The 23,490-nt window shown below is 35.2% G+C and overlaps 2 protein-coding genes across 9 annotated transcripts; both read left to right on the forward strand.

The window, feature by feature from the left end:
• The first annotated feature begins 1,119 nt into the window (after nucleotides 1-1,119).
• Nucleotides 1,120-5,238, forward strand: LOC147385704 (protein GAMETOPHYTE DEFECTIVE 1-like). Of its 6 annotated transcripts, none has more exons than XR_015172246.1 (4): nucleotides 1,120-1,735; nucleotides 1,835-2,105; nucleotides 3,151-3,305; nucleotides 3,791-5,238. XR_015172246.1 is itself a non-coding variant. In XM_086424204.1 (3 exons), the coding sequence occupies exons 1-3, from the start codon at nucleotides 1,406-1,408 to the stop codon at nucleotides 3,796-3,798; spliced, it is 513 nt and encodes a 170-aa protein (XP_086280330.1). In that variant the 5' UTR covers nucleotides 1,120-1,405; the 3' UTR covers nucleotides 3,799-5,238. The 6 variants fall into 6 exon arrangements, 3 of the variants coding, with proteins under 3 accessions (XP_086280330.1, XP_086280329.1, XP_086280328.1); XR_015172248.1 differs by having other exon boundaries at nucleotides 2,012-2,105; XM_086424204.1 differs by lacking the exon at nucleotides 1,835-2,105 and having other exon boundaries at nucleotides 3,771-5,238.
• A 9,776-nt stretch (nucleotides 5,239-15,014) lies between these two features.
• On the forward strand, nucleotides 15,015-22,931 carry LOC147385705 (kinesin-like protein KIN-5D). 3 transcript variants are annotated; one of them, XR_015171682.1, is made up of 25 exons: nucleotides 15,016-15,289; nucleotides 15,459-15,506; nucleotides 15,587-15,796; nucleotides 15,892-16,021; nucleotides 16,106-16,264; nucleotides 16,354-16,830; nucleotides 16,922-17,019; nucleotides 17,120-17,276; nucleotides 17,392-17,461; nucleotides 17,653-17,729; nucleotides 17,815-17,868; nucleotides 17,962-18,042; nucleotides 18,138-18,249; nucleotides 18,672-18,758; nucleotides 18,860-19,035; nucleotides 19,169-19,330; nucleotides 19,902-20,009; nucleotides 20,105-20,263; nucleotides 20,366-20,449; nucleotides 21,186-21,391; nucleotides 21,502-21,603; nucleotides 21,686-21,795; nucleotides 21,866-22,017; nucleotides 22,333-22,712; nucleotides 22,810-22,931. XR_015171682.1 is itself a non-coding variant. In XM_086422044.1 (24 exons), exons 3-24 carry the CDS (start codon nucleotides 15,618-15,620, stop codon nucleotides 22,558-22,560), a joined length of 3,168 nt encoding a protein of 1,055 aa, XP_086278170.1. In that variant the 5' UTR covers nucleotides 15,016-15,289; nucleotides 15,459-15,506; nucleotides 15,587-15,617; the 3' UTR covers nucleotides 22,561-22,800. The 3 variants fall into 3 exon arrangements, 2 of the variants coding, with proteins under 2 accessions (XP_086278171.1, XP_086278170.1); XM_086422044.1 differs by lacking the exon at nucleotides 22,810-22,931 and having other exon boundaries at nucleotides 22,333-22,800; XM_086422045.1 differs by lacking the exons at nucleotides 15,459-15,506; nucleotides 22,810-22,931 and having other exon boundaries at nucleotides 15,015-15,289; nucleotides 22,333-22,800.
• Nucleotides 22,932-23,490: the final 559 nt, after the last annotated feature.

The following is a 23,490-nucleotide window of genomic DNA, read 5'->3' on the forward strand; positions in this document are numbered from 1 at the left end:
ATTAAGTATGTACTTATTGTACAATAACGTATTTTTCAATATATTTATATTGAATTTATCATTCTTAGATCGAAAGTTGCATACCAAACAATTACTTACATGAGATCCCATGTGGAAAGTGTTTAGCATATTATTATTGAACCTTTTTGAAAATATTCAATATGTATTTATTGAAAATTATTGAAAAATTATAAATTACTATTTAGGGTATGTTTGATTGCACATGGAAAATAAGGTGGAAAATCAATTTTCATGGAAAATGACATTTTTCAAGTGTTTGATTGCACATGGAAATGGAAATCATTTTCCACCCCATTCAAAAAGTCCACTAAATCATGAATTTCACTTTCCCACCTATATGGGTGGGAAAATTAAATCAACCCATATTTTCCATCCTCAATTCTTCCCTACTACCACCACTATCACCACCACCACCACCACCACCATTACACTAATCTTGTCGTCGCCGTCGTCGTCGTCTTCATCGCCGTCGCCGTCGGCTCCGTCTCCGACCATCTTCTTTCTCTCTCTCTCTCTTCTTCTTCTTATTCTCCATCCCTCACCTCCTCTGCCACCACTACCACCACCACGTTTTCCCCCCATCTTCCTCACTTACCTCCATTGTCGCCGCCACTACCGTCGTCGTCGTCGTCGCCACCGTCGCCTTCGCCGTCACCGTCGCCACATCCTCCCCTTTTCCTCTTCCTCGTCATCTTCTTCTTCCTCTCCCCCTCCTCTCATCTTCTTCCTCCTTCTCCTTTTCTTCTTTTTTCTCATATTTTTTCCATGATTTTATCCAAGTGAAATCAAACAATGAAATTTGATTTTTCAACGCTACCTATTTTTCACTACTAATTTTTCATGGATTTCAAATTCTATGGAAAGTGACTTTCCATGCAATCAAACATACCCTTATTTTAAAATAAATCGATGGAAAGCAATTTTTTGCAGCATACACCCACAAGTACATCGACTACTTTTGTTGTATACACCCACAAATATATTGACTTAAAAGCAGTTAGTGGGTGTAGATAGCGTGCCCCTTCAAGATTGATCAAACTGTAAAGGTAAAACGATTCACGCTTGTTATTTTATATCGCCCTACAATCTACTTTTACTCTCTCACACGCGCACACACACACACTCACATAGAGATACATAGGTTTCAGAGATTACAGAGCCAATGGTTGAAACCTAAAACCATTAAAATGGTTTTCTTCGATCTCAACATCCCTTACAACGAAGGAGTAATAGTTGTTGGAGGATCAGAGAAATCTTTGTCTGATAGCAACACTTGAAAGAATGCGAGATTTTGTAAGGAGTAATAGTTGTTGGAGGATCAGAGAAATCTTTGTCTGATAGCAACACTTGAAAGAATGCGAGATTGAAGATTGTAGTGAAGGTTATGGAACTAGGTTACAATGGAATTGCTTACAACCGTTCGATCAAAGGTGTTATGTTTGATTCTCACAGATGCCCAATCTCGTTCTTCCCCATCTCTTCTTTGCTTAAAGTAGCTCCAACTCTCTCCTCCTCCGTTAAGTTTCACAGAGATCTCTTAAACATTCCTCTGAACTCTCCTTTCCGCCAGTACACCCGTTTGACAGTTTTCATTGATAATGTGGTTCATGCCGCTGCATTGAATCTAGGAAATCTAGTTATGAAGACTTATGATTTGATCGTTGTTCGACTGTTAAATCAGACTGTATTCGATCAAGCCTGCAAAATTTCAGAGGTTTGTGGAAGAAATTGTTCTTGCTTTACTTTGAATTATTGAAGGTTTTTTATTTATTTATTAATGATTTTGGAGTGTTGAATACTTGTATTGGTGTAGGTTGATATAACTGCAATAGATTTTTCTGAAAAGCTACCTTTTCGACTGAAACTTCCGATAGTCAAAGCTGCAATTGAGATTTCTTCTTGAATTCACTTGATTATGATAGTTTATTGGATAATGTCCTATAAATGTGTAAATTAGGATCAATTATTTGAAGTGGTGTTCTTGCTCTAGTGTCGATATGCAGCGCTGAGTATATTTTGAGATCACGTACTCTCATCTTATATCTGATGTTCAAGCAAGGAAGCAAATGGTTACAAATGCCAAGGTGAGAATTTACGTGCTGTAAAATTGAAAAAAAATGATAACTTGATCTCAAAATACAAAGAAAATTGGGGGTCTTTAAAGAATTTGATGGCCTCGATGATTTATTCAGATGATGGTGCTCTCCATGTTGAATTGAAAATCATGAATCATGGTTTGCAAACAACGAGTCACTTTGGTGCTAATGAATTTTCTTGAAAGCCAAATTGTCCACTTTAGCATTGATGGAGTGCTTTTGACCCTTTTGGCTCTCATTATCAGGTGCCAAGCGAGATTGCTTTGGCTTGGTTTTCTAATTGAAGCTCATTATTTCATCTTTAGTCACCCATGATGAACTATCCTGAACCATTGGTCCCTTTCTCATCTGATTTCATGTTCTTTTAACAATTAGGGAAAACAATAACCATGTTTTTCATTCTCTTACGTAACAAATTTGATTCAATACTTCTTCATTGTCGAATTCTTATTTTCTCTTATAATCATCTATTCAAATGTTACAATTTTATTAATTTTTTGATGTCTTAGTTATCATTTGTTAGACATCTATAATAATAAATTTTATCAAGATCATCCCTAATTGCCCTGTTTAACCAGTTTCTTTTTAAATATGCTCTTTGAGCCTTAAAAATGAAGTGGGTGAAGCTATTTCCATTATACTGTTAAAATATGAGTAGTTGATCAAGATCTTACTAGAATCTAGAGCAAGATAAAGTAGTGGCCTGCTCTATGAAAATTAAGTACTTTGGGAATTAAAATGCCTCAAGAGCCCACTTGTTTGATAATTGAATAAAACAAAATTTCAATTTTTTCTTAATTTTTAAAGAATTGTGGCTGAAGATCATAATCAAATATGGATGCTTTTATTTATTTTTAGGTTACTATTATCAGAGGTTTTCCCAAGCCTAGTGGAATTGAGTTAAACTTTAGTTATTCATTTTTTATGCTCTTGAAACACAGTAGAAGTAGTAGTATTTGTGCATATTAAGTAATTATAGCCATTTCAACCAAGCATCAAGTTTGTAATCTAAGCATATTAATTGAATTTGTAGTTGCTAGTGGATTGGACACGAGGGAAAAATCTCATTTTCTCAAGTGCTGTTGCTTCTGTAAATGAAGTAAGAGGGCCAGATGACGTTGCAAATTTGTCATCTTTGCTTGGACTCTCTATGGAACGAGCTAAAGCTGTTATTTCAAAGAATTGGAGGTCAGTCAACTTGTATATCTATGAGAGCTGCTATTGGCACCCCAACTTTTACTTATTACACCTCAATTTCTTCAATTATTCATCGCACCCCAGTTAAATATTAAAATACACTCTTCAAACATTTCAAAGGTTTGGCTCAAATTATAACTTCAACATTAAAAAACATTATAACACTCATTCAAACAATTTCAGTTGTTGTTTACTATTATGATTAGGTTCATATAAAATCCTAAACCCAAAAAATAGAAGTCTAGCCCCCCCCCACCCAAAAAAAAAAAAAAAACAAAAAAAAAAAAAAAAAAAAATCTATTTGGCACCCCAACTTTGACTTTTTCTCAACAATTCACTTATTTGCTTTATTTTAATTGGGATGTAATGAGTAAAATTTGGGGTACCAATAGCAGCTCTCATATTTATTGGCAACTGTTATTTTAAGATATTGAGGTAATATATGATTCTTACCAGTCCATTTGGATGCGTTGAAGGTCTATAATGGTCAGTGCTTTGAGGAAAAAATAGTTTTACAAGGAGGAGGCCATTTGAGTAGAAAGAATTTTATCTACTGCAAAGATGGACTCGAATGAGCCTTGGTTTGGTGATTGGCATGCCGGGTGGGATAAAATTTCCAGTGGTGAAGGAGATTTGGTGTTGGATGATATTGCGAAGTTTTTCTCAACCTCCAATAAATTACCAAAAACTTCAAAAGCGATTGCTTTTGCATCAATTGCAGAAGAGTCAAATAGTATGCGATCGAAGGATTGGTTGCGACCAACAAATGATACGTTATCTTTTTTATCTGTGACCAAAGAACTTACTGGGGTCATCCTACAAAAATAAAGTTCTCAAAAAATCAAACGAGGTTGAGGTATTTCCTTTGGGAGATTAGACATCATTAGCAAGTACTCCTTTAAATCACTAGACGTCTGGTTCTCAAGGTCTTCTGGGTTCAGTGTCACGAAATGATATTCCAAAAATTTTCGCTTATGCCAATGAATTTGAGACCCCAATCACCAGTTATGAAGAATCTAGGAGTTCTAACAGACTTATACCGCATGTTATTCCATCCCAAGATTGTGTATCTACTTGTGTACGGAGCCTTGTTTTACCGGATGATAATGTGTCACTTTTCAACCCTGTGAACGACAACCCAGTGTTCCCGATGGATTCTGTGGAACTTTCCACTCTGTCCAAAGAAGTTGATCTTTCTCCTTGGGATGAATATTCTAAAAGGATAAATGCTCTTGGTGTAGTTTCTGGTTCACACGATGCGAGAATGAATGAAGTCTCAACTGACACAGAAGGGAAGGGAGCAAACAAACTTAGTTTTGGCTGGATGTGACGTGCCTATAAGTAGTAATTTTGCCAGAATTGAACAACACAGGCAACATAGTAATGATGCAATTTCACTTGTGGATGACAATCTGTTGGAGGTATCTTATGGTGAGATGCAAGAAGATGTAGCATTGGTTTCAAATAATGTGCCACCCAACGAAGCTTTAGTTGAATAGGAAGAGAAGAAAAAACAAGAAGGTTTTTGTTGAAACCAACAGTCCAAGACTGGACAAATGTAAATCGGGTATTCTACCAAATTTACATCTAGAGTTCGATCATATATACCGATAACAATTATTAATCCTTCTAGCTACTAATGACGCTATTATTTTTCATTTTCTTTGTGATTGCTTATGTTCTTCCTGATTCTATTTTTTGCAAGGAAAACCAGATATAAGCAGACGACATCTCTCCAACCTTTCCTGTTTCTTTTCAAGCCTTTGTTGAAGCCTATACTTATTAAGAAAAAATCACTTATCAAGAAAAAATATCGAAAGTTGAATAGAAAGATAAACATGGTGTAAGTAAGGACTCCATGCTTATGTTATCTGCTTTGGTCGGCATAAGTAATCAAATAGTTGAGAATGTCTTGTTTTTCCAATTTAACTCTTTTCTTACTTGACTTAGTTCATTTTTTTTAGTAAGGCACAACCTTACTATCAAACAGTACCCACATTGGAGGAGAAGATTTAGATGTATGAGGGGTGATAATTTAAACAATATGATTTAATTGGTTAATTTTTCCGAAGTTCTCTGCTTATTCTGCAAATTAAAGGAGATTTATCTATTCTAAATTGCAAATAATGCACATTTAAAATGAGTTGAACTTTGATTTAAGAAATCTCTAAATTTATGAGGTGTGTATATTTTTTCAGTGACTGCTTGTTCTTGGCTCTGTAGATGTTTTTCATTTTTCCCCCAATGCTGTTCATTGGAGAGGAGATCTCAAACATGGTAACAAGAAACGCATTTTGCATCTTTGACGATTAATATGATTAAAAAACATGACTTTTTCTTACGTAACATAAAATGTTATTTTTTCCTATTTTTTTCACATTAATTTTTTTTTTTTTAAATATGGGATTTGATACATAATAGAATTTGGTGATTCATAACTGTTAAAATATGGGATTTGAGACATAATAGAATTTGGTGATTCATAACTGTTAAAATATGGGATTTGATAATAATATCTTGATTGTATGAATTTTCAATATATACATTTTTCATAACTTTTAATATATTTTTTTGATATTTTATTTCCATCGTTGTTGTTGGTTTTTTTTTTTTTTTTTTTTCATTTTTAAAAGTTTTCCCTTGCAGTTTTAAATCTGTACTCCAACTTTGTGACTATGATCTCGAGAGACCTAATTCCTAAGCTTCCAATGTTTAAAAAAGAGAAAAAAATCTTTTAAATGGATGATGAAGAAGAAGCAAGCCAACTCCAAACCCCCATAGTGCGATACGTGCATGTAAGTGTTTGCATCATAAAGTGCAATGTCATCGTTGAGGCAAAATTCTTAAAAAGGCTTTATAATTATAAAGAGAAGACCATTTTCACTTGTTTATTCTTTCTATCCAGGCTTGTAATTGGCTGTTGAATGCGCCCACATAATCGTAGCTAACTTTTTTTTTTCTTTTTTTCTTGATTTTTTAATTCATAGCCTATTACAACTCAACATCCTCAGCTACGCACATGATTTTAAAACTCGTTTTGACATTCGGTCTCATCCATGATCAAGACCGAGTCATCTTAGACGAGTTTTCCGATATGTTTGAGTTGTCTCATTCAACAATGAGAAGAATGAACCATGGTTTTAAATCATTGGTGGACGATACTGAGACATATCGGACAAGTCGTCTCGATCTTAGACGAGATTTAAAACCATGGCTAAGCATGATCTATTTAACGTGATGCGTTTAATCAATTGAACCTAGCAATAGATAAGGATGCTGAGATGGATCTGTATTTGTTCCTTTAAAAGTATGATCCTATTGGTCGGATTGTGGGGTGGAAGAAAGTTGCATGCCAGTTGATGGAAAAAACTTTGAAACGGTATCAAAACAACTCATCCGATATGTCTTGGTATCGTCCACCAACGAGACGGATAGACAAGTCAAACATATCGGACGAGATTTAAAACCACGGTTGAACGAGATGACTTAAACATATCGGAAAACTTGTCTGGGACGACTTGGTCTCGTTCATGGATGAGAGGTCTAAACGAGTTTTAAAACCATGGTTCAACCCGACCCACTAACTTAGGATACCATATCTTCTAGAATTATTAGAGGAGATATTAGTACCATGAATGGGAGAAAGAATTGTAGCCACTTTTATTTTGTGTGTCAGAAATAAGAGATAAGGGTCTCTTTTGGGAAAAAAGGTAGGAGAAGAAGAAAAGAGTGAAGTAAAGCACACGCAGGCATATACGTAAGAGTATGGTCCAAGTAACAGTTGCACTTTCATCTCTCTCTCTCATGCATGTTATGATCCTGTCAAGTAAAATAATATTGAAAATTTACTTTTTGTTTTTCTTCTTTAATTGATCAGTATTTAAAGAATCATGAGAAACAGATGAACTGCTGGATAAGATTTTGGAAAAATACTATTAATTTCTGTATTGGATAATTCTTTGATAATGAAATCTTTATTTCTTTCTACACCTATAAGAACCTACTTAATAATCTAATAAGATTTTTCTAATCTCAAACCACATTTGATGCTAAACGTCAAACGTCATAAAAAGACCAGCTTCCTAAAGATTAATTTAAGATAAATGATAAATAGATGTTGTAGATACGTGGTTTCGTCATTACGATGACCACATCTACTAATGTTAGGAGTCGTCATCACTCATATTGTAAGTGGGTGTGAATGGTCACCCGATGTGCATTTTTTGAAAAAGTGACATTTTGACATTTAATGACTCTCGATGGATAAAGTACAGATCAAATCTTTGAGATTCGGGGTAAGCGGCTCGGTTGGAAAAAAGGAAAGGTGTTAGGCACCCTTTTCTCCCCACTAAATAGTGGTAACCTCAACTCAACTCGGTTATTTCGATTGAAAATACAAGAATAAAAATAAAGTGTTACGTGTGTGTATTTGTACCTTAAGTAGGGATTTACTTTCGGCTCGATTATAGGATCACCCCATTGAAGGGGATGATCCTTATAAACCTTTGCCTTAAGGACCGTTCATCCTTAGCCTATCTAAAATAAAATAAAAAGAGGAAGGGATAATAGAAGAGGGAGGAGGAGAGGGTAGAGAGAGAGAGGAGGGATATTTTGTTGCACCCACCTTGAAGTTTCAATCTTTCTTTTCTTCTTCTTCTTCAATGTCTTCTAAGGTTCTTAATAGTTTAGGAAAATATTTTTTTTTTGTGTAATTGAAGGAGTAGAGAAGAGACGATGAGAGAGATGAGTGGAGTATAATAATTTTTTTGTGAGACTTGGGGGAGAGAATTGGTAGTATTTTTTTTGTAGTAAGAATTGGGAATAGTGGTTGGTAGTAAGAGTTGGGGGAGAATTTTTGTAGTGAAAATTGGGGAATATTTTGGGAAGAGGATGAGGGTATTTATAGATGTTGAGGAGTTATTTTAGGGATATAATGGGATAAAATGAAGAGAAGTAGTAAAATGATGTGGGGTTTAAGAGAAAGGTGGGGGTAAATTAGAGATGATTGAAGGGCATTTGTGTAAGAAGGGTAAATGGGTTATTTTACAATCCAAATGGGTTGGATCTTTCAACCCATTTGGATTGAGTATTAGATGAAATAAAATAAATGAGAGTGGTTGAAAGAATGAGATTGTGTAAGAGAGTAATTAATTGGTGAAGTGAGTTGAGGGGATGAAATTTTAAATAAAAGAAGGGTTGTGTAAGAAGGTGGTTGATGGTATTTTGGGAGGGTGTGGGAGATGATGCCATGTGTCAAAATGGGTGGAGATGAAGGGTTGATGGAAGAGATTGAGTATTTGACTTGAGATGATGGGTGTAGGTTTAGGTTGTAGATGTGGGTTTTGTAGGGAATAATGAAAGTAGATTAGGTGGAGGTATAGGTTAGGGGTGTGGGTAGATTAGATTTTTTTAAAGAAAAGGTGATGGGTTGATGTGGGTAGATTAGGGGAGGTATAGGTTAGGGGTATGGGTAGATGTGTTTGATTTGAGAGAAAATGTGATGGGTTGATGTGTGGGTAGATGAGGTTAAAAGAAAATTAATTGGGTAGGTAGTTGGATGATGAAGGTGAGATGGGGTGATAACATGTGTCATATTTGATTATCAAGATGGTGATTGGTTGATGTGGGTACTGGTTGATGGGTTAGGGTTGTGGGTTGGATAATGAATTGAGTATGGATAATGGTTTGTGGGCTTTGGCTTGAGGGTTATTTTGGTTTGGATGAGGTTTGTTTTGGATTAGATTTTCGAGGATCGGTTCATTTTAGGGTTTAGGTGATATGGGATCGATTTTAGGTTGAGGGTAAGGTGAGAAATTGATTTTTAGAGAGATGAAAGTTAGTGGGCCGTAAATGGGCTTAGAGTATTTTTGGTTTCGGCGATGGAGTGGTGAGGGTAGAGGAAGTAATGGATGTCCCAAGTCTCACATTTTTAGTTTTATCCATTTTTTTTAGATTTTGAAATTATTGAATTAATCAAAATGCCACGTGTTGGCAAATCAGGCTTTTTAGGCCCGTTGGTGAACTTTATCGAAAATTTGACGTTTTTGGTTTTGGGAGCGGAACGGTGAATATTGGGAACGCGGAGGGTTGGTCGAGTCCTCTTGGCGGGCCTCCCAAACCATTAGGAGGTTTTAGGGGCCTTGGTTCGATCAAAATGTCACTTTTCAATGACTTGGGCCCTTGAGACCCGTTGGCCCATTTATTTGAAAATTTTGTATTTTTGGGCTCTTTCGAGTAGTAGCCCATTCAAATTGAGGTGTCTACAGATGTGACAAAACGCACGAGTCTGTATGCTGCTGACCGGGCAAGGGTACAGAAATGTTGATCTTTTTCTTATTTTGTGCCCTTGCCATGTCAGTCACGTGCAAACTGTATGTTTTGCCGTGTCAATTTATCACAATTCTAAATTTAATTAGAGAATCCCTATGAAAATTTCATTTAGAACAATGATTTTCTGACACCCTCTTTTAACACATGCCCCTTGATGTGGCATGTGTTAGAACCATAAATTCTTTTTTCTTGAGATATACAACGATACATATTTATGGGGATATACAGTTGTGTATCCCAAGAGAAAACAATCTATGATTCTAGCCCATGCCACGTCAAGGAGTGTATGGGGGCATGTGTTAAAGGGGCATCATAAAATCACCACTCTTTCATTTTATCTCAAACCTAGTTTAAGACTTTCATTTTCTATTTAATGTAATATTTTTATGAAAATAGAAGTGTTATTTATAAAATAAAAATCAATGCATGTTTGTAAAATTTGAAAAAAATTGGAATATGTAAAAAAAAAAACACATTTGAACAGGTCCGTCCTAGATCACCAAATTTGATAACTTTTACTTATACCACACTAATCTGTATGATATATAAGTAGATTTATTTTCAAAAGGATTGGTGTTTTGTAAGTAAAAGATGGTGTGCCAACAGAATATCTAAAAAATTCGGGAAATACAGGAATAAAAGAGTAGTCCCACTCCCAGTTCGGTACTCAATACCATGTCTGCCCATTAATAAAGCCCACTATCGAAAATATGCTTGAATCCAATGGCTTCAAATCAACAATAAAGCTGACTTCTGGTATGAAATCCCACTATTCTTGGTCAGTGGGCCCAAGTGAATATACCACGTGGCAAAAATGGAGTGATGGAGATGGATAATCTTAAGCAACTCCATACATTCTAATTTTTATTTTACATATGTTGTTTAGAGACTACGTGGCAGTCAGTAGATTCGTTGTAGTGTAGCTTTACCTAACACCAGGAGTACAGGAGAATGTTGTCTCCTCCTTACAAGCTGAAGCTCACGAGGGCTGAATGGCGACACCATAACTTCAAGGAAAGGAAACGTAAGAGTACTGACAATGCAGCAGAAGGTTGCGGAACTGAAAAGTATCTAAAGCACCAAACTAGCAACACGTGCTTCCTCACGTTATTCCTTTTCAGTGGGCCAATTCTTTAACACCGCATAAAACCCATTTCGTCTCTTAAAAAGAATCAAAATTTACTTTTTGTCTCTATGATTTCAAATATTTATCAAGATGCCATTCTTTATAAATCACTCACTAGGAATTTCATTTTATTATAAAGAGTTTTCTAGATATTTAAGAGGTATGCGCTCCAATTATGCTATCTAAAATTACTTTTTATAAACTTACAGATAATGGTCATCTTCATTTGATGTGCAAAAATAGAGAGAGAGAGGAACTCACTCTTTTTTTTTTTCTTATCGAAAAATTTCTCTTCAAAATATCAAAAAATAAAAAGCCAGATGCAGAGTGTGTTGGAGTCCCTTTTGACTCTCCAAAACGACAATTAGGAAGGGATGCAAAGTCCAAGTGTGTTGGAGTTGCACTTAGTGGTGATCATAACATTAAAGATCTTCTATTACCACACCAACTTTTACTAAGAACAAACTGAGAAGTGTGTGCGAAATCTTTGATGATAACATATGAATTGGCATGTCATTAGTAAAAGTTGGCGTGACAATACCATATCTTTACCATTATATGAGTTGAATTCCCATCACCTTCGAATTACTAAGCTCAATAGAAAGTGAAGTCATTTTTATAATAATCATTAATCAAGCCATGTTTGCTGGGCAAATTCGTTTTGAAAGTGCATGGAAACTGTAGATGCTTTTCATCGAGATACGAGTGAAAAAAGTATATGTGATTCCTATCCACTTTCACGTCAAGAAGTGTGATATGAGGTTCTAGTTTGAGGTCATTTTAGCACGATTCTTTGTTTAACTTACAATAATGCTCAGTTTTTTTTCCCCCTTGCCTCTCTTCTGTAAATTACATTTATTTTTGTTTTGAACTTTTTTGAAATATTTTAAATTTTAATTTATAGGTAGGTTGAATAAAATTCACATTTCTTATTCAAAACTACCTTAATTCATAGTTTCGTGCCTAAACATAGGATATATGTCGTCAAGATATTAAGAACAATAGTACTCATTATCATTAAATTCTTATCTCAAAATTTTGGGGTTAACTGAACGAACCTTATTATTCCATCAAATTATATTTAAGACTAGTCTTACATTATTTCAATTGTGTTCAATACAACTATGAAAAACTTGTGTTTTAGTAAGTTAAAGATTGTTTGAAACAAAAATCAGGGGTAGGCTTAGTAAAGCTACTAATGTTAGATATTTATTTAATATAAACTTTTCTATAATACTTCTATAAACTAAAAGTAACACTCTTATTTAACTTGCCAACTTCTTTAATTTCTAGTGGACCCTTGACTCAATCAATTGCACGTAGGACTTTTTGAGGGGACAATGCATGTGATTGTGGGATTATTCTCACTCGAAGGATGGGGATACCCACGATAAGTCAAAAAAAGACAAAAAAAAAAAAAAAAAAATTCAATTAAGTGTAACATCGAACATTTTGTTTTATGCACACAACAAATTCATACGTCCAACGATATGCCTCAGCGTAGGAGGAGCTCACACCAACTTTATTTCTTGATATCTAATCCATTTATGCTAAATATTTTAAACCACCAATCCTCTTTGATATGCATCAAGGAGGTCCGTTCGACCAATATTCAACTCAATCGAATGACTCAAATCATTGGATTAGTGGTCCTGTTACTTAATCATGACTATAGTTTATTTTTAGAAAGAAAAAGAGAAAAGAAAAAGGAAAAGGAAAAGCAATTGATCATACATGGGGTCCATAAACTTGAGAGTCTAGGTAATTGACCATGTGCACCATGGTTTCTACATGAGTGTATATTAATTTCTTGTCTGGTATTAACGATATCAAATAAAGATTCCATGTAAAATGGGAATTTTTTTTTGTCTTCTTAGATCAATGCGGTAACACTAAAGATTCATGACAACCTAACTTGTATTGAACTTACCATTAAGAAAGGACTTAAAAAAATAATGAAATAGAACATAAAGAAAAATAGAAAAGAGAGAAGTGATTTAGGTAAACCCTTCAACGTTTTGATATTTGATATATACCTTAAAAAAATATTTGAAATATATACTACTAGAGTTCACGAGATCTTCTTTGCGGGGTTAAGGGGAGTAAAAGGGGGAAAATAATAGAATTAGATAGGTATCATTAAAAAATCTTTAAGATTGAAGGGATAAAAAAATATATGACAAATTAAGAGGAATATTCTTAAAAAAAGAAAAGGGTTGGAAGAGTAAAAGAGTAAAAGACCATGAAATTGAAGGAGAGGAGAAAAATAATAAAATGGATCATTGTAGTTGAGGGGATGTTTATCCCTACAAATGAATTTCACCATTGTGTTTTATTATATAAATGTTTCCAAACTGATTCATGTTTCTTGACCTATGTCTTGTCTTATTGATCTAGTAAAATGATCTAAACACCCTCATCCTCAATTCTAACTAAAACTCATATATATATATATATATATATATATATATATATATTTAATTCTTTCATCTTCAAGTTTTTAAATCTTTAAGATTAATTTTATTAATTTACTCAACCTCATCTTCAATATGTTGTTTTCAATTTCATCTTAATTTTGTGAAAAAAATCCTTAATTTCCCTGAATTCTATGTAAAAACTCATATCTTTTTCTCACGTTTTGGAAAGGATAACTTAAGCATTTTGGGCCACAAGTTGATAACATGATATTAAGAGACAAGATGACCCCCCACAATACAATTATTCTAGGGGTCTTCACTCTAACTGTACTAGCCAAAATGACTTTTCACAAATTCAACTATAATAAAATGTTTCACAACTACCATTTTTTTTATAATCGTGACAATCTAACTAGCCCACATGACAAACTCAATCGACTACCTTGATGTGACAAATTCAGGAACTGTAGATCTATGCTCCACAGGATACATGACTACACTTCTCCATAAAAAAAATATATCTCAAGGGAACTGTGTATCTCGAGGAGTGTCAATCTACAATTCCCGAACTTGTCACATCAAGTAGTCGATTGAGAATATCACCTGGGTAGTCAGATTATCACGATTCTTTTTTTTATACCTCCAACAAGGAGGGAGAGAGAGAGAGAGAGTCACTATCTTCTTTTGCCTCTCCCACTTTCTCTCTCTCCAAAATATTTCAAACTATAACGCCCTAACTCAAGTGCATTGAAGTGTTTTCAAAGGGTTCTGACTCTGTAAAATGACAATTGGGAGAGGATATAGAACTTGAGTTAGTATGTTGGAATTGTTATGAGGAATAGCCATTGAATAAAGCCTAGGGTGCTCGTTATTCCACATTGTCAATTTTCATCAAAGTGACGTGGCATCGGTTTAAAAACACGGGGATGCCTCAAATATTCGTTGAAGTATAAAGGGGTATGTTTCAATTACTCAAAATAAACTAACTTCTTTGAAAGACAAAAAAAGTTAAATTGTTTCTTGAACGGCATTAACATTAATTGTTTTGGTTTAAATTGTCTAAATTAGGGGTGTCAATGGATAGCTGAAATTTGAGTTCGAATTCAAACAATTGGATATTATCCGAAATTTTTGGATATCGGATGTTATTTTAAAATTCGAATAAGTTTTGGATACGAATTCAGATGCTACGAAATCTGATTCGATAATATCCACTCCGATATAATATATATATTATGTATGCATGTTTTACAACAAAACTTTAATACATGTATATATGGTGCTGTGTATTACTGTTATATAACAAAACTTAATTTCTAAAGTTGTATCTTCTCTCAACCTCACTCTAAAACGCAAAACCAGTCGAAGTAAATAGTACTGGTGGGTTTTGATTGTGTAAGGTTGCGAGCTCCATAACCCATTGTCTTTTCTGGCCAACGAGCATCTAAGTACATACATATTCTCTCTCTCTCTCTCTTTCTTTTCCTCTCTCTCGGTAAAACCCATTTTCTCAACTTGTACGAGCTCCATAACCATTATTTTCTCTCGTCGACGAGTATCCAATATCTCTCTCTCACAATAAAATAAGAAAATCAATTTATTTATTTATTTATTTTTAATAGATTCAATTATGTAGAATTTTACTCTCAAGCTCATTTGTAGGAATTTTTATTGGATCGGATATTATCGGATATTCGATATATTTTTTAAATTCGAATTCAAATGTTTGTTAGTGATATCCGATCGGATTCGAATTCGGATATATATGTTTTTCGGATATGGCAATATCCGATTGTATACCTATCCGTTGACAGCTCTCGTCTCGTCTCATTTTCTTTTCTTAGTTTGCTACAGTGCAACTCCTTTATTTTATCCCAAATTCGTCCTCTTTCTCGTCCAAAATGCTTGAAATCATCGTCAGAGATTCTGGAATATTTTCTTTAACAGACGTTTAAAATCTCATTGGATTGTTCTTCCAGCATTGAAGGACTCGATTGGATGACATTTCGATTTACATTAAATCTTCAGCTCGATTCAACTATCTCATTTGATCTACTTTCGTTGTAGATTCGAAAGTTCGATCCACCATTTTCTATCCTACAGTAAGATTTTGCTGCATTGGTTTATTTTTAATGTTTTTAATGTTTCCAAAACTGAATTTTTTTTTTCTGCGTTTTTGTTTTTTGGATTAAGATTTTTGTTGACATTTCCCAAATCTATGCTCTTAACTCGTAAGCGAGGTACATTGATTTTGTAAATCTTGATTTTCAGATAGTGGGATATAATTCTTCCATCTTCGAGCTTTTTGGGGGTTTCTTGGTAGGTTGATTAGATTCTTGATTGTTGGAGCATTTGATTTGAGGCTCATAGTTGATGTTGTTTGTTGAACTATTTTGCAGGAATATTGGAGATTCATTTATCCATTTAGTTATGGATTCTTCACATTCTCAGCATCAGCAGAGGAGAGTAGGACTGATCTCAGTTTCACCTTCTCAAACACCACGATCAAGCGATAAATCCACAAGAGATCCCAGATTGGGGGATGGAAACTCGAGTAATAAGCACGATAAAGATAAAGGAGTGAATGTTCAGGTTCTTCTCCGTTGCAGGTAAGAAAAAAAATATGTTTTTTTCCCTTCAAATTCGAAGTTATCTGTGGAGTTCATCTCTGAATGCTGGACGATTACACGTTCTGTATCCGTAGGCCTTTAAGCGATGATGAGTTAAGGGCAAAAACGCCTGTTGTGATTTCCTGCAATGAAAATAGACGAGAAGTGTCCGCAATTCAAAACATAGCCAACAAGCAGATTGATAGAACCTTCATATTTGACAAGGTTTGGGACTTAATGTAATTAGTTTCTTTAGTCCAAGTTCTTGCTGTTAAGGATGGATTATAATTGTGTATAAGTTTTGTGTAGGTCTTTGGTCCAACATCCCAACAGAAGGACTTGTTTGATCAATCTGTTTCTCCTATTGTGAATGAGGTTCTCGAGGGCTATAACTGCACCATTTTTGCCTACGGACAGACGGGCACGGGGAAAACTTACACGATGGAAGGAGGAGGGAGGAAAGCAAAGGTTTTTATTTTATTTTATTTTTGTTGTTTTTAATATACATGAATTCACATTGTATAATTGTTCTTAGTTTGATTTTGGATTTTTTGTAGAATGGGGAATTCCCAGTTGATGCAGGTGTTATTCCTAGAGCTGTTCGGCAAATTTTTGATATACTCGAAGCACAAAATGCTGAGTACAGCATGAAAGTTACTTTCCTAGAGTTGTACAATGAAGAAATAACAGATCTTTTGGCTCTAGAAGAATGTATGAAGTTCATAGATGACAAGTCGAAGAAGCCAATAGCCCTCATGGAAGATGGAAAAGGGGGTGTTTTCGTGAGAGGCCTCGAAGAAGAGATAGTTACTACTGCAAATGAAATATATAAAATCCTAGAGAAAGGGTCTGCTAAAAGGCGTACTGCGGAAACTCTTCTCAACAAGCAAAGCAGTCGTTCTCATTCGATATTTTCGATCACAATTCACATTAAGGAGTGTACACCAGAGGGAGAAGAGCTGATCAAGTGTGGAAAGCTTAATCTTGTCGACCTCGCTGGTTCGGAGAACATTTCCCGTTCTGGTGCAAGAGAGGTATCATATTAGTTTTCCTCAACATCTGTTGCATACCTCATAAAAAAGTCTTGCTTTAGGTTTTAGTGTAATTTTACGTTTACGGTTACAGGGGAGGGCAAGGGAAGCTGGAGAGATCAATAAAAGCTTGCTTACACTTGGCCGGGTCATTAATGCACTTGTTGAGCATTCGGGTCATGTTCCATATAGGTATGATTGTGATTTCACCTCCACATTTCTATTGGCATCTCGGATATGTTATCAAAAGTAAAATATGAGGAGTCACAGAAGAACTTTGCTTGGACATCAGGGATAGCAAATTAACAAGATTATTGAGGGATTCTTTGGGAGGGAAAACAAAGACGTGCATAATTGCCACTATATCCCCTTCTATTTACTGTTTGGAAGAGACACTCAGCACCTTAGATTATGCATACCGCGCTAAAAATATCAAGAACAAGCCTGAGGTCAGTTTATTTGATTGGCATTGGTTGGTAGTGGTACCATTCTTTCTTTTTTGGTCTTCAACCGTCTTTCCTTGGATCCACCTCAACTGTTCTGACCTATTCACATTATTTCCAGGTTAATCAGAAGATGATGAAATCCGCGATGATCAAGGATTTGTACACTGAGATTGACCGCCTTAAGCAAGGTGAGTGCTTCCTAGTTCGGGTGATCGATTGTAGTTTCATTTGATCTTTTCTCTTGTTTATCTCTCAAATTATAGAGAGTATTATGTAAGTGCTTTAATTAACAATTATTCTTAAGCAATTGAATGCTAAGGTAAGGTTTTATCAAACTAGGATCTCATTTATACAATTATGCTATACGTTTTCTAATCAGAGGTGTATGCTGCAAGAGAGAAGAATGGCATCTATATACCACGAGATCGTTATCTACAAGAAGAAGCTGAAAAGAAGGTTTGACTCTTACCATGTAATTCATTTTTAATGTATTCTCTCTCGAAGTTCCTAATGAGAGGGACATTTCAACTTTGTTCTCCAGGCCATGTCTGAGAAAATAGAACGCATGGAACTTGATTCAGAGTCCAAGGACAAGGTACAATCCACAACCTCTGTATTTGGTTTTTTTATTTGTCTTTTTGGTTACTATATGTATAGATTTGACCAGCTAATTGTATATCGTGAGCAGCAAGTAATGGGACTTCAAGAACTTTACAACTCTCAGCAGCTGTTGACCGCAGAATTAAGTGAAAAACTTGAAAAGACTCAGGTGACTGTTGATGTAGTCATTCTCCTGACCTTCTTTTAAGCTTTGCCTCAATGCAAGAAATTAAAGTCTTTGCTGTTGCCTGTATGTGTCCATAGAAAAAACTCGAGAACACTGAACATGCTTTGTTCGATCTAGAGGATAGATATAGACAGGCCAACTCAACGATTAAAGAAAAGGAATTCTTGATCTTTAATCTCCTCAGATCAGGTGAGTAAAGTTCCATCACTTTCCTTCAGCACCCTTTCTTGATTGTTTTATGAAATGGTGTTTCTTTTTTGTTTCCTTCGAGAACTTCCATGTTAGGCTTGGATTTTAGAAAAAAATATTTTGAGATGTTTTGGCATTGATATTTTTATCAGACACTCATTATTTGGATTGGATGAAGGGTGCCTGAAAAGGTTGTAACCAATTGGAACATTTAGTTAACAACTTAGTTTAGCTTTAAGTACATGTTGACCATTCCATTGGTTTTTCACACTCATCACATCTGTATCTACTTTACATAGTTTGAACCAGTACCCTTAATTCAAATAGCTTCCATCTTGCAAGGGGTGTTGGACAGTTGCCATCTTGCATTGGTCCTCACTCTGTCTTTCCTCCCTCAGTGACATTTATTGTTTATTTTTCAGAGAAAGCACTCATGGAGCGGGCATTTGAGCTTCGATCAGAGCTAGAGAATGCAACATCTGATGTGTCTGGATTGTTTGCCAAAATTGGTTTGTGTCCATGTTTTGAAGTACACAATGTTGGGTATATCTTACTAAAAAACAAGGCATGAAGATTGCCTCTAAACTTTTGCAATGTGATTGGTGTGTAGAACGCAAGGATAAAATAGAAGATGGAAACAGAACTCTTGTTCAGAAATTCCAGTCTCAATTGACTCAACAACTTGAGGTCTTGCATAAGACTGTTGCAGCTTCCATAATGCAGCAGGAACAACAATTAAAAGAAATGGAAGAAGATATGCAGTCATTTGTTTCCACAAAAGCAGATGTAAGATGTAAATTATGAAGATAATTAGAACACCCCCCCTCTCTCCTCCTCCTCCTCCTCCTCCTTCTCCTCTCTTTTTAAGAGATTTGATTAACAATCTGGACCTATAACTGCTTTTATGGTCTGTTTGTAGGCCACTGAAGAACTTCAAGGACGTGTAGGAAAGCTGAAAACCATGTACAGTTCTGGAATCAAAACTTTGGATGATTTAGCAGGGGAACTTGATGGGAATACAAAGTCAACTTTTGGATATATGAGTTCAGAAGTTTCTAAGCACTCATCAGCCCTTGAGGATGTAAGTTCTCTTATAATTGGTTTGGGTTTGTAGGATTCTGTTGGTGTTACTTTACCATTGGGGCTGCTGAAACCTGGATTTTCTGTGTGTTATTTAAGGATATTTTCATATTGTGAAAACACATATTTTCTAATTTGAGTGAAACTCATTTATTTGGTCCCATTGGTTCGGTCTCTATGAGTCATCATTATAAGCTTTTCGGTTGCACTTGATTCATTTCACATGCTGTGAAAGATCTCAATCTTTATTGATTGTGGATGTGGTGAACCACGTAAATCTCTGTGCCTTGGTGTGTGATTGTTTTTTACCGTTTGTCCTGTTTGTGTTGCCATCAATCCCATTTGATCCTCATTTGTCGTCAACAATATCTGCTCTATTCTGAAGGGCCAACTTAGCTAAGTTTGTAAGGCGTGTGCAGTTTTGTTCCCATGTCATAGTTTCAAACCCCCTTGAACCCAACTTCATTTGCTAACCAACCCTATACCTATATAATAAAAAAAACACTGCTCTATTCCTTTATAAATCACACTTACCAATTTATTGCTGTTTTACCTTCTTTACCATGAGACAGCTTTTAAAAGGAATTGCTTTAGAGGCTGATGTTATTCTTAATGAACTTCAAGAAAGTGTTTCTGATCAAGGGGAGAAGCTCTCTGCATATGCACAACAGCAACGTGAGGTGGGAAGCTGGAAGTTCTTGTATATTTCATCAATTGCAATTAGGAGATGTTGGATGTGTGGGATAAATAACTGATTTTATAACAATGAATGCAGGGATACTCCAGAGCAGTGGAAACCACACGATCTATTTCTAAAATTACTGTGGAATTCTTCAAAACCTTAGACATGCATGCTTCCAATTTATCCCAATTTGTGGAGGAAGCACAAATTGTACACGATCAGAAATTGTGTGAACTTGAAAAAAAATATGAGGTGGTTTGGTTTTCCTCTGAGACTCTTCTATTCATTAGATTCATGAATGACATATCCTTCCAAACATTTTTATTAATTTTTTTTTTTTTTTTTAATATGTAGGAGTATGCAGCTAATGAAGAAAAACAACTACTAGAAAAAGTGGCAGATCTGCTAACAAGTTCAAGTGCTAGGAAGAAAAAATTGGTATGCGTTCTTTTTCCCTTTGATATAAGCTTGTGTAAGCTTTTTGTTATTGAAAGTCTTGTAATCTCTACTCCATGGACATAGTGTGTCACTTTCATATCTACTTTGAATCATGCACCATCACTTGTGTATAAACAATTAGGAAAAACATTAATTATTTTGATGCTACAGACATTTAAGCACCATCACTTTTTCTTATTTTTCTTTTATATTTTCCGTGTACCTGCACTTATTGCTTGTTGGTGCTGGTCAGGCATCCATGGAATGAATTGAATTATTATTATTTTTTAAATACCCATAAGTTGCATTTGCTCTCTTGGCCATAGGTTTTCTTAGGGAATTTACGCGTCACCCCAATTAGAAGAATTTTTCCAAGAACTTGTGAGCCAACCAAAAACACCAAATAGGACATGTAAAGACAATTATCTGCATAGAATGCTTTCAAAAATGTTGGTCGGCCTTCTAATGTTTGATCTGCTCAGCGTTTCCACCATGAATCGGTTCTTTATGAAAAAAATATATAATATATTTCATTTAGGACCTTGCATTTATTTTTGAAATAGCCACATGTACTAATCCTACTATTTGGCAGTCTGTGTAAGCTTGTTTATAATGGAAGCAAGTCAATATCAGCTCAGTTAGGAAGTTAGAAATCAAGCTTTTTCATGGTGGCAGAGATGTCACTGTGTATGATAGTGGAAAATCTTAAATTATTCATGTGCTGATTATTCTTTAGGTTCAAACAGCAGTGGATGGTCTTCGGGAGAGTGCCAACAGCAAAACCAGCAAGTTACGGCAAGAAATGTCAACCATACAAGATTTTACTTCTTCTGTTAAAGATGAGTGGGTAATTTATATGGAAAAAACGGAAACCCACTATCATGAGGATACTGCAGCAGTGGAAAGAGGAAAGAATGGCATGGAAGAAGGTCTTCAGCTATGGTAAGAGAGACATGATCATTACCTATGACCCACCTTTCTCATTTGATTATGAACAAAAGAAATATGATATATTTCATGTAAATATATTGTCTTACTTGAAAAATTTTCAGTATGAAAAAGGCAAGAACAAGTGCACAACAATGGAGAAATGCCCAAAATTCCCTGCTCTGTTTGGAAAAGAGCAATGTTGTGTCAGTGGAATCCATTATCAGGTAAGTTATTTGTCGGTAGTTGATGGTCATAATAAGTTATCAGTTTTGAGAGAACATTTCTAAATGATTTTGTGTTTCGTAGGGAGGGAAAGGAAGCCAATCAGATGCTACGTGCCCGGTTGTCTTCTGCCGCCTCATCTTCTCTTGAAGATCTAGATGTTGCAAACAAGAGTCTTCTTTCCTCCATTGAATGTAAGTTTTTAGTTGCACTCATATTGATTTCAATTTATAGAAAAATTTATTCAAATTAGCAACTCTGCAGATTCTTTGAAACTTGATCACGAGGCATGTGGAAACATCAGTTCCATGATCAGTCCCTGCTGTGATGATCTGAGGGGATTGAAATGTGGACACCACCACAAGATTGTGGAGATCACAAACAATGCGGGGAAATGTCTAGAGAAGGAATACATGGTAAGCACATTAAGAGCTTGGTTAAGGTTGCGTTCTTGAAAAGGCTTAAGGTTGTGTTTGGGGGCCAGATTCCCACTTCTGGACCTCCAAAAACACTTTTGGAATACATGGTAATCCAGATGCTCACATCAGCTTCTGGATTCCAGCTTATGCAGGAATCTGGATGGAACATAAGTTAAATTATTTTAGTGACCAAAATGTCCCATACATACTTTTAATATAATTATCGAAATATCCATATAAGTTGTTTCTTCACCAAATGCCCTCAATTTGTTGAACAAGTCTCTAACTGTGTTGATCCTTTTCAAACGCTAGGTGGATGAAGAGTCTTGTTCGACACCAAAGAGGAGGTCATTTAATCTACCAAACATGATGTCCATTGAAGAACTCAGAACACCGGCTTTTGAAGAGTTGTTGAAGTTATTCTGGGAAGCAAAATCTAATAAGCAAGCAAATGGGGATATTAAGCATTTATTAGGGGCTTATGAGGCTACTGCTCAGTCCTTGAGAGACTCCAGATTTCCTCTCTCTGCTATTAATTAAGAAAGCAGAAACAGATAAATGAGAGTACAGAGCTTGTACAGAATATGATAGCTCAAGTACATATTCATCCACGATAGATACCCGATTGTTGTTTGTTGTTCACGAAGAGAATCGCTTTGCTGAGGCAGATTATTTATATATTCATAAGGATTGTGAGTGTTATATGTATACTGGAAGGTTTTTTATTTGGTCATTACTGATAATTCATCTAGAATTTTTATTTTATTTTTTAATTTTTAATTTTTTCAGATCAATTTCTTTTATGGAATGAGGGGTGGTAACTTTATTGGAGAAAATTCATATGCTGTGTAGGTGCGGATATTTATTCCAAAGATGTTATATTGATGGTATGCTTGTAATGTGATTTTTGAATTGTACTTTGAAACACATCCTTTGCTACCTCGAGTAGATCATGTCGACTCAGAGATCATAAAATACCATTACCACATAACATGTATAAGAACCAGACTTTACCCAAAAAAGAAAAGCAAAATAGAACCATAAGTATAATGTCTAATAACCATGTTGGAGCACCTACACTGTATTGGTGGAAATGCATTTTTCTTTCTGAGTTGTGATTTTCCAACGTCCCCTCTGACATATGCTCCCTGATGTGGGATGGGCCACTAGAACCATAGATCTTTTGCAATGGGATACACAACTGCACATCCCCATAAATACATGTAATTGTGTATCCCGAGGAAAAATATCTATGATATTAGCACATGCCACGTCTGGGAGCGTCATAACATCATTATTCTCTTTTTTTCTTTATTTTTTTACCAAAATGTCATACATCAAAGTAGTTTACATGGATCATTTGATTTGTTATTTTATTTTATTTTTTGGATCCATTTAAGAGAAGATGTTTGCATTCAAATGCTTAAAACCTTTTTTATTAAGTAAAGAAGTTCCTTGATTAAAAAAAAA

This window comes from Akebia trifoliata, chromosome 14 (assembly GCF_017979445.1).
Source record: "Akebia trifoliata isolate Shusen 1 chromosome 14, ASM1797944v1, whole genome shotgun sequence".
Taxonomy (NCBI): domain Eukaryota; kingdom Viridiplantae; phylum Streptophyta; class Magnoliopsida; order Ranunculales; family Lardizabalaceae; genus Akebia; species Akebia trifoliata.

Bases quoted from the DNA above. Each gene is read 5' to 3' on its own strand.
- LOC147385704 (XM_086424202.1), top strand. From the start codon at position 1,406: ATGGAACTAGGTTACAATGGAATTGCTTACAACCGTTCGATCAAAGGT. The intron at 1,736-3,150 runs GTTTGTGGAAGA...TTGAATTTGTAG, and splicing joins AAGCCTGCAAAATTTCAGAG to TTGCTAGTGGATTGGACACG. The intron at 3,306-5,028 runs GTCAGTCAACTT...AAGGAAAACCAG, and splicing joins GTTATTTCAAAGAATTGGAG to ATATAAGCAGACGACATCTC.
- LOC147385705 (XM_086422045.1), top strand. From the start codon at position 15,618: ATGGATTCTTCACATTCTCAGCATCAGCAGAGGAGAGTAGGACTGATC. The intron at 16,022-16,105 runs GTTTGGGACTTA...AGTTTTGTGTAG, and splicing joins GAACCTTCATATTTGACAAG to GTCTTTGGTCCAACATCCCA. The intron at 21,392-21,501 runs GTAAGAGAGACA...AAAAATTTTCAG, and splicing joins GAAGAAGGTCTTCAGCTATG to TATGAAAAAGGCAAGAACAA.